Source organism: Pseudochaenichthys georgianus, chromosome 4 (genome assembly GCF_902827115.2).
Source record: "Pseudochaenichthys georgianus chromosome 4, fPseGeo1.2, whole genome shotgun sequence".
Lineage (NCBI taxonomy): Eukaryota > Metazoa > Chordata > Actinopteri > Perciformes > Channichthyidae > Pseudochaenichthys > Pseudochaenichthys georgianus.
Window position 1 is genome coordinate 3,200,423 of NC_047506.1, and position 14,986 is coordinate 3,215,408.

A 14,986-nucleotide genomic window follows, 5' to 3' on the forward strand; every position below is an offset into this window, starting at 1 on the left:
GTCATCGCTGCACCTCTCAGTAGACACAAAGAGAAATTGAGTTTTTATGTTTTTTTTCTTTATTTCAGACCCATCAGGAACAAGGTCGCTCCTATAAGGAGGTGTGCGCCCCCGTCATCGAGCGCCTTCGCTTCCTGTTCAACGAGCTGCGTCCGGCCGTCAGTAAAGACCTGTCCATCGTCTCCAAACTGAAGCTGCTGAGCTCGCAGCCGCGCTGGAGGAGGATCACCCAGAAACTCATCCGGGACCGCAGGAAAAAGAGAGGTGGGCTTTTTGCAGAATGAGACCGTAGTGATAGATATTATTTTTATAAAATCAAACCATTTTATTATTTTATACTTTTATATAAAATAGTTTGATTATTTTGTGTTGTCTTTACTTAAGTTTTTTTTTACGTTTACCCCATATACTGTTCCTTTGCACAATAAAAAAATAAATAATGGTGTCATATTTTGATGATAATCTCCAGATGTTTAGTTTTTATATATCATTTATAGATCTTCAAAAGTAGGAGGATTTTCGTTGTACAAGTACTGAGACAACAAAAGAGTGGTATGTGGAGTGTATATATTTGTATTTTTCAGTGCCTAAAAAGTCAGAGTCTGCTGACATAGAAGAGCCAAAGCTGGAGAACGAAGGGACCAACGAAGAAGAACTGAACGTCCACATCAGCCCCACGCCTGCCGACAGGAAGTCACCCACCAGCAAAACAACCAAGGTTCTTTCATTAATAAGGGTTATTTATTGGAACAGTTTGCGAGTTAAAACATGTATAAGTTCGCTACAGACTTCTTTAGTAAATGTTTGCTTCAGGATCTAAAAACGAGGAGATGTAGACTGGTATTGAATCATATCAAAGTGTATTTCCTGTCAGATAATGAGAATAACATCTATTTTCCTTTCACTAAAGCTTTGCCTTAGCCTAAGAGATGGCTCACCGCTCAACACACACTGATGTAACCTTCCTCACATTGAAACATAAAAACTAACACAAATATATATTTTTCCACCTTTTAATCATCTTGTTGAGGCCTGTTGTTTTGCAGAGATATCATGTGTTATCATTACTGCTTATCTCCATTGTCCTAAGAAGCACATAATAGAGTATGGATGGAAACAAGCCATTCATTCTCTTTGTAAACCCGGCTAATATAACAATTTCTTCCCGGGTGAAGGTTCAAGCCCAAGAATATTTTAGTTCTGCAGCCGTCCCAGTAGCCACGGTTCATATTCCTGTATCATGTTTTACTTTACAGCAGGACAAGTGGCACCCGCTGCTCACCACTGTGGCCAACGCGCAGAAGTACCGGTGGCTGAAGCACAGCGTCCAAGGAATCTTCTCTCAGTCCAGCCTCATGGCCACCATCGTGGAGTTTGCACTAAAAGAGGAGCCGCTGGACGTGGAGAAGATGAGGAAGTGTCTCCTCAAACAGGTGATTGTTAACCACGGGTTGTTATAAAGTAGACAACATGTTTGATGTATATCATTGAAATGTGTTAACTCTGTTTTGTCGCAGCTGGAGAGGGCGGAGGTGAGGCTGGAGGGCATCGACACCATGCTGAAGTTAGCCTCCAGAGACTTCCTGCTGCCCTCTGTGCAGTACGCCATGTTCTGCGGCTGGCAGAGGGTCATACCAGAGGGGACCAACATCGGGTAATAATACTGCTTTTGACAAATTCCTAGTCTTGGACAGTGTAAAAAAAACCGCACGTTTGACAGATATAAATCCGTAGATAAGGCGGAATAACACCAAGAACAGATAATTGTAATTACATCTTACGTTTCCCTTTCCTCTTCAGAGAGCCGCTGTCTGACTGCCTGAAGGACGTGGATCTGATCCCCCCCTTCAACCGCATGCTTCTGGAGGTCACCTTCGGAAAGCTGTATTCCTGGGCCATCCACAACGTCCGCAACGTCCTGCTGGAGGCCGGCGGCCGCTTCAGAGAGCTCGGTGAGTGGCAGCATCTCCCAGGTAAAAAAAGTGTGTGTGTGAGAGATTGCGTGTGTGTATGACTGCGTGTGTGTGATTGCACTACAATAAAGTTGGAAAGGCTTGAATTGAATTAAGTGTAAAGCCTTGCCTTTGGTCTCGTAAAGCTACACTGCTGTTATCTAACCTGTTGTTCCCCTGTGTTTGTCCCCAGGAGCGCAGCCTGCCCCCCTGCAGACCATCACCAACGAGAACCCGGCAGGCCCGAGTCTCGGCACCATTCCTCAGGCCCGCTTCCTCCTGGCTATGATCCACATGCTGTCCCTGAAACACGGCTCCAACAGCCTCAGCCTCTTACTCAACTCTGGGCTACTGGCGCTCACACAGAGCATCCTCCGGCTCATCGGTGGGTAGAAATACATGCACCGAGTAGAGAGGAGCCGTGCTGATGCATGTGTGTAGACCCTGATGCATGTGTGTAGACCCCGATGCACGTGTGTAGACCCTGATGCATGTGTGTAGACCCCGATGCACGTGTGTAGACCCTGATGCATGTGTGTAGACCCCGATGCATGTGTGTAGACCCCGATGCATGTGTGTAGACCCTGATGCATGTGTGTAGACCCTGATGCATGTGTGTAGACCCCGATGCATGTGTGTAGACCCTGATGCCTCTTGTTGTCCTGTCTGCAGGGCCCAGCACAGACAGCAGTGAGGAGGATCAGAGTGTGTGTGCTCACGGAGGATCAGCCACAGTCCTGGAGGAGTCCAGGAAGGAGACGGCCCCGACCCCCCTCCCTGCCTCGGGCCCTGAGCTGGCTGCCATGATGAAGATTGGCACCAGGGTCATGAGGGGGGTGGACTGGAAATGGGGAGATCAGGTAGCTGCATTAATTTGATATAAAGCTGGGCAGGATAAGAACATTTGGGTATCTGAAGCTACAACAGGGGGTCCGCGGGGTCTTAAAAAGTATTACAAGTTGATCAATCAATTTAGCGAAAATGAAGGCTATTAAAAAGTATTAAACGGCATTTACACCGGTTGTTAAGCAGCATCGTTATGGGGAAATGCAAGTTTGCGTCCAAATGGTTGGAAGATAAGGAGGAAGGACAATCAATACTGTATATAGTCAATGTGAGGTAAATTGTGTCGCCAAGGTAACCGGTTAGAACTCCAAGTAGCGATGAGGTCTTAAAATGTACGGAGAGGGTCTTAAAAAAGGTCTTAAAAGGTGTTACCTTTGACTTCAGGATTCCTGCATACACCCTGCATGAAGTAAACTGACTTAAACACTCGGTGTTTAACCCTCTGCTGTTTTCAGGACGGTCCGGCTCCAGGTCTGGGTCGGGTCATCGGGGAGCTCGGAGAGGACGGCTGGATCCGAGTCCAATGGGACACGAGCAGCACCAACTCCTACAGGATGGGCAAAGAGGGCAAATACGACCTGAAGCTGGCAGAGCCCCCCCCGGCGGCTCAGCCCCCGGCGGAGGACTCGGACACAGAGGACGACACAGGTCAGCTCACATGATCCCTCAGTCATCACCACAGATACAGGCAACAGGGAACATAGTGACATCTCGCTAACCAATCACAGCACACTGGGCTCTGGTTTCAGACAGAGGGTGAAAAAGAGTTTTCTCAAAGATATATTTAGGGATGTGTGCTCATTCAAAGTTAGTCTGATGAAGGCCTGAAATACTTAATATATTTTATAATAGTGTACTTGCTTCCCCACAAAATGGGAATAAATTACAGAAAATCATTATTAAAAAAACGCCATTTCTCTCTCCAGAAGTGGAGTTGATGGAGAAGAGCAGCCACCCGACGGCCATGATGCTGAACAGCACGGTGAACCTGCTGAAGACCCTCTCTCTGACGGCTGGGATCCATGCCGAGGTTCTGCAGAACGACGCCACGCGGACCCTCTGTGGGCTACTCCGTATGCTGGTGGAGAGCGGAGCCAACGACAAGTCAGGTAGCCGAACCGCCATTTTTATTTTTGTAATGTGTTCTGAATTTTCCAAATTGGCGGTACACCGCATAACCAAATCCCTCTCCCCCGTGGTCCTGGCATTGACATTAGAAGCCATGGCATGGAAAAAGTAAAATAATAATAATCACAAAATCGAAAATTAGGTAGATCAGCAATGGACAATTAAAAGTGTGCAGTTCTTGGTAAACATTCAAATCAAGTAGAGTCTCTGTCGGCCTTTACGTGTGTCCAGAAACACTCCCAAGGATCGTCTATCAGAGCATCTGTGTCTTTATAAATGACCTGGGTCGTGCGGTCAATTAGATGTCATATCTCTCTCGTCTCTCAGGATGCCACTCCCACAGGCTGGTGTCCCGGGAGCAGCACCGCAGCTGGTCCACGCTGGGCTTCATCCGCAGCATCGCTCTGATGCCCCAGATGTGCAGCACGCTCAGCACCTCTGCGTGGATCGGCCTGCTCATCCGCATCGTGGAGGGACACCAGTCCTTCAACGGCGTCACTCTGCAGAGACAGGTGGGAACTCGACCACGAGTCAGATGCTCCTTTGTCTCTTCAGGGTACTCTGCAGATAGATCCTCAGACATCGTTCAGGGCGGTAGAAAAGTAAAGCAGCACCCGGTCATAACATTAGTAAATAGTAGGACGTGTATATTAAATAACATAAGATAATTGTATTTATTTTGAAACACCGGAATGCTTAGTAAAATAGTGAATAATATTATTTATAGAAATTATAATTGAATTTTTTTGTAATTGAATTCAAATCCTATAATTTGAGCTGTGACTCAGGAAGTAGATAGATGTCTTCCATTCAAATTGTATACGTAAAAGCACTTTAAGGGGTCCCAAAGCTGGAAAAGTGCTACATAAACACGGGTAATTCACCATTTACGGCTAAATGATACTTGGAGTAACGGCAAGAAACAAGTATTAGTTGAATTATTTGTTATTTGCCGAACATTAAAGAATGGAAACCACCTTTGTGACGGTGCTACTTGTCCTGTGTGTCCAGATCTTGGCGCTACGTCTCCTGGCGGCAGTGTTGCCCTCGTGGGACAAGACAGAGCGAACCCATGACATGAAGTTCCTGGTGGAGAAACTGTTCAACTTCTTAGGAAGCCTCCTGAGCACCTGCTCCTCCGACCTGCTGCTCCTCAGAGGTAAGGCCTTAAAGACACCCGCAGTGCTAACCCAAATCTGCTGTTGTTTATCTTGGATTTTGATATTGCCGCTTCCTCTCCTCAGAGGGTTCCGTGCGGAGGAGGAAGTCCCGCCCCCAGGCGTCTCTGACCGCCACTCACAGCAGCACGCTGGCGGAGGAGATCGTTTCCGTCCTGAGAGCGCTGCACTACCTCGCCCAGTGGAACGGCATGATCAACGACTACATCAACGCCCAGCTGAGCTCCATCGGAGACGTCATCGCAGGCTGCCAGTCTGAAGCTGTAAGTGCAGTGTTATGGAAAGAGTGGTGCAGGAAGGAGTCCTTGACCTGGGAAGGAGTCAGCATCTTAGCCCTTCCTGTTCCCTTATCTGGAATGTGTCCTGGTTGTTAGCCTGAAATAAGGTCTGTGGTTAACTCGAGCTAAAGAGATTTTGTCCAACAGATACAAGTTGTCAGTAATGCCCCTCTGGTGAATTTAAAAGCGGTGTTGTCTAAATGAGACGACTAAACGTCATCACACCCAACCTTAGCCTCCTTTAGCTTAGCGGTGGTGATGTGAAGTCATGTGACCGTGCTGTAGTTCCTTTATAGCCCAACATTAGCCTCCTTTAGCTTAGCGGTGGTGATGTGAAGTCATGTGACCGTGCTGTAGTTCCTTTATAGCCCAACATTAGCCACCTTTAGCTTAGCGGTGGTGACGTGAAGTCATGTGACCGTGCTGTAGTTCCTTTATAGCCCAACATTAGCCACCTTTAGCTTAGCGGTGGTGATGTGAAGTCATGTGACCGTGCTGTAGTTCATTGATAGGCTAATGCTAGCATTCACAAAGGGTTGTTAATATGTGGAGATTATCCTGCTGAACTAAACGTGAATCAATAATCAATCAACAATAAAGATTTTGTAGAGGGAACCAGGGAGATGCTGCCTTCAGGGTCGGACTACAAAATACGTCATCACTGCACCTCTCTTAATTGTGTGTTAGAATTGTTGTTCAAATCAGTAAAAGTTAACATCCTCCCTGTTCCAGTGTTTCCTGGAGGAGTTCTTCCCTGATCCCGACGGTCCTCGTGTCGGCTGTCTGATGGCGGTGATGGCGGTCATCGGAGGGATCGACGGGCGCCTCCGGCTCGGAGGACAGGTGGTCCACGAGGAGTACGGAGAGGGAACGGTCACTCGCATCACCCCAAAAGGACGCATTACCGTCCAGTTTTACGAGATGAGGACCTGCAGGGTGTGCCTGCTCAGCCATCTCAAACCGGTACGGCAGTGACTTCCTGCTCGACCTATACTATGAGTTAAAGGTCACCTATTATGCAAAATCCACTTCTCCATGTCTCTTCTACATCAACATGTGTCCCCTCTTCTTCATGTCTCTTCTACATCAACATGTGTCCCCTCTTCTTCATGTCTCTTCTACATCAACACGTGTCCCCTCTTCTCCATGTCTCTTCTACATCAACATGTGTCCCCTCTTCTCCATGTCTCTTCTACATCAACATGTGTCCCCTTTCTTCATGTCTCTTCTACATCAACATGTGTCCCCTCTTCTTCATGTCTCTTCTACATCAACATGTGTCCCCTCTTCTTCATGTCTCTTCTACATCAACATGTGTCCCCTCTTCTTCATGTCTCTTCTACATCAACATGTGTCCCCTCTTCTTCATGTCTCTTCTACATCAACATGTGTCCCCTCTTCCTCATGTCTCTTCTACATCAACATGTGTCCCCTCTTCTTCATGTCTCTTCTACATCAACATGTGTCCCCTCTTCTTCATGTCTCTTCTACATCAACATGTGTCCCCTCTTCTCCATGTCTCTTCTACATCAACATGTGTCCCCTCTTCTCCATGTCTCTTCTACATCAACATGTGTCCCCTCTGTGTAAAGAGACTCTGAAAGTTTCAGGAACAAAGATTCTCTCTCTTTTTGTCCTGATCCAAAAACCTGTCTGAAAATGAGCTGATCAGATTTTGGCCACTTTATGATGTCATAACGATGTGTTGTCTTGTGTAACCATTAGCCAATCAGCAACCAAGGTAACCCCCCCCCCCCCCTTATCACCTGAATCTCCTCTCGAGCACTATTGAGTTCTTTGTAACCAAATCTCTCTCAGAGGGGCGTGGGGAGGGGCTCCTTATTTTCATCTAAAGTAACAGACAGAGAATCAGCACTTTGGAAACAGGGCTGAAACAGAGGGGATTGTGGGTAATGCTGCAATGATCTGTTTGGTGTTTGGAGCCAAACACTTCAGAGACCTGTAATATATTGATGAAAAACAGTATAATAGGCGACCTTTAAATAGACCAATAACTAACTGATTTAATGTCGTGGTGTTTCCCCAGCTGCCTGCAGTCTGCTTCAGTGTGCAGAACCTGCCCTTCACGGAGCCCATGCTGGCAGTCTGGGCTCAGCTGGTCAGCCTGGCAGGAAGCAAGCTGGAGAAACAACGCATGAAGAAGTCGCTGAGCCGCGGCGGCCTCACAGGTACAGAAACCTCAGAGACCCGTATGATCCCACATGTGACTCATAAATATCATATTAAATAATTAACTCTTTAACTTTTTAGAGGGGAGTTTGGATTAAGGAGATATGGTGTATTTAATAGATTTTTCAATGTTTAAAATATTAATTTAAATGTTCACAATCCAATAAATAAATGTGTATTCTCCTAGCTTTAAATGTCTTGCTTGTGTTTTATTATTTTAAAGCTGTAAAATCACCAGAAGATGATTATTGAAAATTAGCTTAAATTCGAAACTACACGAAGAATGTTTATTTTTTTTTAGGGTTTTAGAAACGTACTAACAGTAGTAATGTGTTTATTCACCCATTAACAATCAAATTTGAATGACAATTTACTTTATTATTTAATTCAGTAATCCAAAACATGCACAAAAGGACCATTGCCGATCTCGATTAACCACAATTGGATAAATTACTAATCATGTGCCTGGTCTAATTCCCTGGCAATATGCATGACCATTTGTTCTTGCTTTGATTTGGTGTTAAATGTGTGCTCCAGTGTATTTATCCTACACTTGTTGTGTGCCAGCCGACCAGGTGGACGTCCACCTGCTGCGCTGCCAGCAGCTGAGGCTCTACATCCTGAAGGCCGGCCGGGCGCTGCTCTCTCATCAGGACAAACTCCGACAGATCCTCTCGCAGCCCGCCGTGCTGGACATCGGACCGAACCCCAGCGGTGAGAGCAACAGTCCGTATGGAAAACTGATGCTGTTCAGTAGGGCTGCTCGATTATGGCAAAAATCATAATCACGATTATTTTGGTCAATAATTGATATCACGATTATTTTGGTCAATAATTGATATCACGATTATTAAAAAAACAATTATCTATTTACTTTGAAAACATCCATTTATTGAAAAAAAATATTTGAACAGTATGTTTTTAACAGTTGATTACCCTGAACTTTAAGTATAATTCAACTGAAAACACAATAACAATTACATTTTTTTTTTTTTTATTATAATAAGAAATACAATTTAAAAAAAAAAAAAGAATAATCGTTTTATTTCGATTATGTTGTTTTCGTAATTGTTGCAAGACAAAATCGCAATCGAGATTAAAATACGATGAATTGCACAGTCCTACTGTTTAGTCCAGTTTAGCTCTGTGGAAATACTTTTATTTCATTTGTCGGTCACAGAACTTCGACTGCATTAAACTGCAAACATCTTAGGTGTTTTAGATTCTCTGCCATTACTAAGAAAGTGTTTCAGTAATTGGAAATTGTGTTTGAAACTTGCAAATATGCAGTATGTTATAAGAAATTATTATTTGGCCCAACAGGAAGACAGCTCAGTCACATTATAAGGAAATAAATATTTTTTAAAAACACGTTATTTAAGTGGCTAAATATCACTTTCACTCCTAAAAGTACATTATTTAATCACTTTAATGAAAGCTATTTAATACGTACTTCCTTGTTGTTACTTGTTCTTAAAGTGCCTTGATTGCGTTTCTATTGATATTGTTTTCCCCCAATGTTGAGCTCAGTGTAGTATTAAGAGAAACTGGTTATCCCCATCCAAGGCACTCAAAAATATAAGAACACGGAATATAATATAAAACCCTGAAGTATCGCTTAAAAATATGATAGTATTTTGCTTAAGAAAGTGTACCGCCTCTCCTGTTTGATTAACACATCTGCTTAGCTTGCATACCTTGAAGGTTTTCCTGTGACCATATTTGAGTGTCCTGTGTTCTGTTGGGGTTTTTAGTTTCTAACGATACCTCTGTGTTTTCCCGTCTGCAGAGGACCCCGTGGTGTTGTCCCCTGATGTGGGGGATCTGTCCCCCGAGGGGCCGCTGCCTCCCATGATCCTCCTGCAGCAGCTGCTGTCCGCTGCCACTCAGCCCTCCCCCATCAAAGCCATCTTCGACAGGCAAGAGATGGAGGTGAGTCAAAGGGCATCAGTCAGGTTGCCTCCACTTTAATACAAGACCCATAACTTTAGCTTAGCGTCGACACTACTCTGCCGTTTTAGAAACCATGAATCAAAGACCGTTGAGTGTGTCCTTTCCCGATTTCTTACTACTGTCGCATCACGTTTTTTCATGAGAAAACATATGCTTCCATACGGGTTGTTCTTTAATACATGACAAGTGTTGCCTACCTTGTTGTCCATGCTGGCAGCCACTGTGCGGTTACAATTGTATAACGGTACTACTGCCTATATGCCTGTGGGAAATAGTTATTAAAGCCAATTTTGCGACAACATTTGGTCCAGTGGCGTTGTTTATAATTGTTTGTGGGTTATGGGAGGCGTGTGGAGCAGTGGAGTAGTGCGTTGGTGTTCGGATCAGGGGGGCACAGGTTCAAACCCCACTGCAGTCAGCATGTCGTTGTGTCCCTGGGACACTTCACCCCAAATTGCTCCTGTGGGGATTGCCCACAGTATTGAGTATGTAAGTCGCTTTGGATAAAAGCGTCTAACAAGTAACATGTGATGTAATGTAATGTAATGTTATTAGCTTAAGCACATTAGGTTTGTCTATAATGTGACTTGGATGAATATCTGATCATATTTAATAACCAATTCATGAATATAACCAGGAAATTCCAAAGGGTTCACATGACTTTTCTTGCCACTGAATTTGACCTGTGTTCTATCTGTGTCTCTCTGCAGGCTGCAGCTCTGGCGGTGTGTCAGTACCTGGCGGTGGAGTCGGCCCACCCCTCCTCCCCCCTGTTTGAGGAGAGCAGCTCCAGCGAGGCCACCACGCCGGTCACCGTGCAACACATCCGCCCCCCCAAACAGAAGAAGCAGAAGACCTCGCCCGTGCCTCCCTTACCGATAGTCCTCCAGCTCATGGAGATGGGCTTTGCACGCAAAAACATCGAGTATGCCTTAAAGTCTCTGTCGGGAACTACAGGAAGTGCCTCTGGCGTCCCAGGTAACATTTCATCCACGACACAAAGTATGAGTAAGCTTCATTCATAATGTTGACATTCATTTTCTCAATGCACAGCTTCCCTCCATTTCTTGTTTTTAAAGCTGGTATATGCCCACAGCTACACTACAAATGAGTTGATGAGAAGCTAGTGAGCAACACATCGAAGTTATGATGGCTAAAATAATCTGCTAAAAACTTGTGGCATATATTTCAATTCGAAAGTTTTAAGCTTCATTTTTAACGGTGACATTTCAACAACAACAACACAGATCTTGCATGTCTATTTATTTAATACCAAAGTCAACATTGAAAAACTATTCATGTAATCATTTTCCAAATTCACAACATGTTTTTATCTAACCAAGTATTCTACTTGATTCCATATTTAATGGCGTTAAATCCTCCTAAACATAATTGTAACTGCATTTAAACACCATCAATTACATTCATTTAACCACATCTTTTTGTAGACATAAAGCATTATTTATAAAATAAAACATGTGTTCTGATGTTTGGGCTGTACCTGTGGAGAGTAATAAGGTGTTGTCCTCAGGTGTGGAGGCTCTGGTGGGCTGGCTGCTGGACCACCCTGAGGTGCCCCAGGCGGAGCTGTCGGACGCAGAAACCGTGTCGGACGAGTTCTCTGACGAGGAGGTGCTGGAGGAGCTGGAGGAGCTGGAGGAGCCCGAGCCCGTCTTCACTGTGGTATTTACTTTTCCTTTATTTCTGCCATAACTCCCTCAGTAATGGACTGATTTAATACTTCATCGTGATCATTTGTATTTCTGTTGTACCTATATGTTCACTTTGTTTTATGGGGTTTTATATTTTATATTGTTGCATCGATTCAGTTGTCTTGTGTCTTATCTGTCAGAGAGATACCATTATTTATTTTATTTGTATGATCATACATTTGACCTCCTTGTGTCTATTAACCTGATAAAATGTTATATTTTGCTGCATGTACCTTTTTAAAGTTCTTAACAAATAATCTGAGTGGGATTTCTTGTTGTTTGTTTTTAACTTGCAATGTGTCATTTTGTAAAGCACTTTGAACTGCATGTGTTGTATCTAAAATGCTTTATTATGATATTGATGATTAATGTTTTATACCTTGCTTTATTCATTTTTTCATAATATACTCCATAACATTAGCCGCTTTCACACCAAGTACTTTGCCGTACTTAGTTCCCAGCACTTAGTACCCCCATGGAACTAAAGAGCAGATCGCGTTCACACCGGAATAAATCCCTGAGGGAAGATTACGCAAATGAAGCCGCTGACGTCACTTCTTCTTCTTCTGCTTTGGGTTTACTGGCAGGCCGCAAACCACTTCACGGCGTATACTGCCGCCCAAAGTCCCCGGCCGGAAATCCCCGGAGTTGGGGACTGGCTTCAGTAGAAGCTGCTGGGACTCCCAGCAGCTTCTACTGAAGCCTTCCGAGTAAATCGCCAGAACGCCAACACCTCCTCATCTCCACCGCTTCCATGTTTGTTTTTGTGTTGCCATAAGTTAGTCTCTCTGCGTTTCTGCGCGGGGCTAATGCTAATGCTAATAATGCTAATGCCAGCAAATACAATGGCGGCTTCAAAACACTTTTCCGAGTTTTACGGGGCGTGGTTTACAATCCGCCCAGCCAATCAGAAATTGGAACTTTTTTCTCCCCAGGAAAGTACCAGCTCTCTAGCAGGCACTAAAAATGGGGTAAAAGTTCTTATGAACTAAGTTCTCTTTTTGGTGTGAATGCAAAATCCCAGGAACTATCGGAACTAAACGGGAAAAGTACGGGGAAAAGTACTCCGGTGTGAAAGCGGCTATTTTTATTAGCTAGCATTGTTGTTTTTATTGTTGGCGATTTTATTTTGCATGTATTGTTTTACATGTAGAAACTATTGTAAAGATAAGGTCAAATCAACTATTAAATATACCAATAAGTAAACTTCCCTTTGTGTACCTTCAGCCTCCAGGTGCACTGGTGACTGAAAGCCAGACGTTCAAGAAGCGATCAGATTTCCAAAGCAACGATGACTACGCCGTGTACGTGAGAGAGAATATTCAGGTAGGAGTGGCAGCTTATTCAAACATTTTTAAAAGCAACACATGAAAAGTGATTGAGTCTGACAGATGAGCTCCTCCTCTGCAGGTGGGGATGATGGTGAAGTGCTGCAGAACGTACGAGGAAGTGTACGATGGAGACGTGGGGAAAGTGATAAAGCTGGACAGAGACGGGCTTCATGACTTGAACGTGCAGTGTGACTGGCAACAGAAAGGAGGAACGTACTGGGTCAGATACATCCACATCGAGCTGCTGGGTGAGAACATTTGAACCTGATGTCATTTACGTATCCTCAGGTACAGGATTCAAATCCTAGAGGAAAGGCACGAGATAGATCACATACTCTAACCATAACTTCCCCTACCAAGAGTAGCTGTGTAGCCTTATTGTTGCTCTTTGGGGATTATATTAGTTTGAAAAGCAAGCATAAACCAGAGCTTTCTGTAGAAACATTGTCACTTTCTGGGGCTTTTTTCTTTTTTAAACAAGCCTCCTCTAGAGCGTCCTGTAAATATTGTGTAGCTCTTATGGGCTTTTATTTTGAAAAACATGCATCTTACTGAGCTTCCTGTAATGATACAGCTACTATATGAAGCTTTTATTTTGAAAAACATGCATCTTACTGAGCTTCCTGTAATGACACAGCTACTATATGAAGCTTTTGTTTTGAAAAACATGCATCTTACTGAGCTTCCTGTAATGATACAGCTACTATATGAAGCTTTTATTTTGAAAAACATGCATCTTACTGAGCTTCCTGTAATGATACAGCTACTATATGAAGCTTTTGTTTTGAAAAACATGCATCTTACTGAGCTTCCTGTAATGATACAGCTACTATAAGAAGCTTTTGTTTTGAAAAAAATGCATCTTACTGAGCTTCCTGTAATGATACAGCTACTATATGAAGCTTTTGTTTTGAAAAACATGCATCTTACTGAGCTTCCTGTAATGATACAGCTACTATATGAAGCTTTTGTTTTGAAAAACATGCATCTTACTGAGCTTCCTGTAATGATACAGCTACTATAAGAAGCTTTTGTTTTGAAAAACATGCATCTTACTGAGCTTCCTGTAATGATACAGCTACTATATGAAGCTTTTGTTTTGAAAAACATGCATCTTACTGAGCTTCCTGTAATGATACAGCTACTATATGAAGCTTTTGTTTTGAAAAACATGCATCTTACTGAGCTTCCTGTAATGATACAGCTACTATAAGAAGCTTTTGTTTTGAAAAACATGCATCTTACTGAGCTTCCTGTAATGATACAGCTACTATATGAAGCTTTTATTTTGAAAAACATGCATCTTACTGAGCTTCCTGTAATGATACAGCTACTATATAAAGCTTTTGTTTTGAAAAACATGCATCTTACTGAGCTTCCTGTAATGATACAGCTACTATAAGAAGCTTTTGTTTTGAAAAAAATGCATCTTACTGAGCTTCCTGTAATGATACAGCTACTATATGAAGCTTTTGTTTTGAAAAACATGCATCTTACTGAGCTTCCTGTAATGATACAGCTACTATATGAAGCTTTTGTTTTGAAAAACATGCATCTTACTGAGCTTCCTGTAATGATACAGCTACTATATGAAGCTTTTGTTTTGAAAAACATGCATCTTACTGAGCTTCCTGTAATGATACAGCTACTATAAGAAGCTTTTGTTTTGAAAAAAATGCATCTTACTGAGCTTCCTGTAATGATACAGCTACTATATGAAGCTTTTGTTTTGAAAAACATGCATCTTACTGAGCTTCCTGTAATGATACAGCTACTATATGAAGCTTTTGTTTTGAAAAACATGCATCTTACTGAGCTTCCTGTAATGATACAGCTACTATAAGAAGCTTTTGTTTTGAAAAACATGCATCTTACTGAGCTTCCTGTAATGATACAGCTACTATATGAAGCTTTTGTTTTGAAAAACATGCATCTTACTGAGCTTCCTGTAATGATACAGCTACTATATGAAGCTTTTGTTTTGAAAAACATGCATCTTACTGAGCTTCCTGTAATGATACAGCTACTATAAGAAGCTTTTGTTTTGAAAAACATGCATCTTACTGAGCTTCCTGTAATGATACAGCTACTATATGAAGCTTTTATTTTGAAAAACATGCATCTTACTGAGCTTCCTGTAATGATACAGCTACTATATAAAGCTTTTGTTTTGAAAAACATGCATCTTACTGAGCTTCCTGTAATGATACAGCTACTATAAGAAGCTTTTGTTTTGAAAAAAATGCATCTTACTGAGCTTCCTGTAATGATACAGCTACTATATGAAGCTTTTGTTTTGAAAAACATGCATCTTACTGAGCTTCCTGTAATGATACAGCTACTATATGAAGCTTTTGTTTTGAAAAACATGCATCTTACTGAGCTTCCTGTAATGATACAGCTACTATAAGAAGCTTT

The 14,986-nt window shown here is 42.9% G+C and overlaps 1 protein-coding gene across 8 annotated transcripts in view; it reads left to right on the plus strand.

Moving 5' to 3' along the window:
* herc2 (HECT and RLD domain containing E3 ubiquitin protein ligase 2) overlaps positions 1-14,986 on the plus strand; it is a 102,450-nt gene that overhangs the window by 40,037 nt on the left and 47,427 nt on the right. For 5 of the 8 annotated variants that reach the window (XM_034081617.2, XM_034081618.2, XM_034081621.2 and 2 more), the window contains exons 30-49: positions 69-264; positions 585-718; positions 1,257-1,433; positions 1,518-1,654; positions 1,801-1,973; positions 2,146-2,337; positions 2,625-2,812; positions 3,254-3,446; positions 3,725-3,907; positions 4,254-4,438; positions 4,938-5,085; positions 5,171-5,367; positions 6,115-6,345; positions 7,430-7,571; positions 8,140-8,286; positions 9,362-9,504; positions 10,236-10,503; positions 11,057-11,208; positions 12,465-12,563; positions 12,648-12,816. In XM_034081617.2, the coding sequence (XP_033937508.1) occupies positions 69-264; positions 585-718; positions 1,257-1,433; positions 1,518-1,654; positions 1,801-1,973; positions 2,146-2,337; positions 2,625-2,812; positions 3,254-3,446; positions 3,725-3,907; positions 4,254-4,438; positions 4,938-5,085; positions 5,171-5,367; positions 6,115-6,345; positions 7,430-7,571; positions 8,140-8,286; positions 9,362-9,504; positions 10,236-10,503; positions 11,057-11,208; positions 12,465-12,563; positions 12,648-12,816 (3,454 nt within the window). The remainder of the gene's footprint in view (positions 1-68; positions 265-584; positions 719-1,256; positions 1,434-1,517; positions 1,655-1,800; positions 1,974-2,145; positions 2,338-2,624; positions 2,813-3,253; positions 3,447-3,724; positions 3,908-4,253; positions 4,439-4,937; positions 5,086-5,170; positions 5,368-6,114; positions 6,346-7,429; positions 7,572-8,139; positions 8,287-9,361; positions 9,505-10,235; positions 10,504-11,056; positions 11,209-12,464; positions 12,564-12,647; positions 12,817-14,986) is intronic. The other 3 variants (XM_034081622.2, XM_034081623.2, XM_034081624.2) reach the window with 1 other exon arrangement.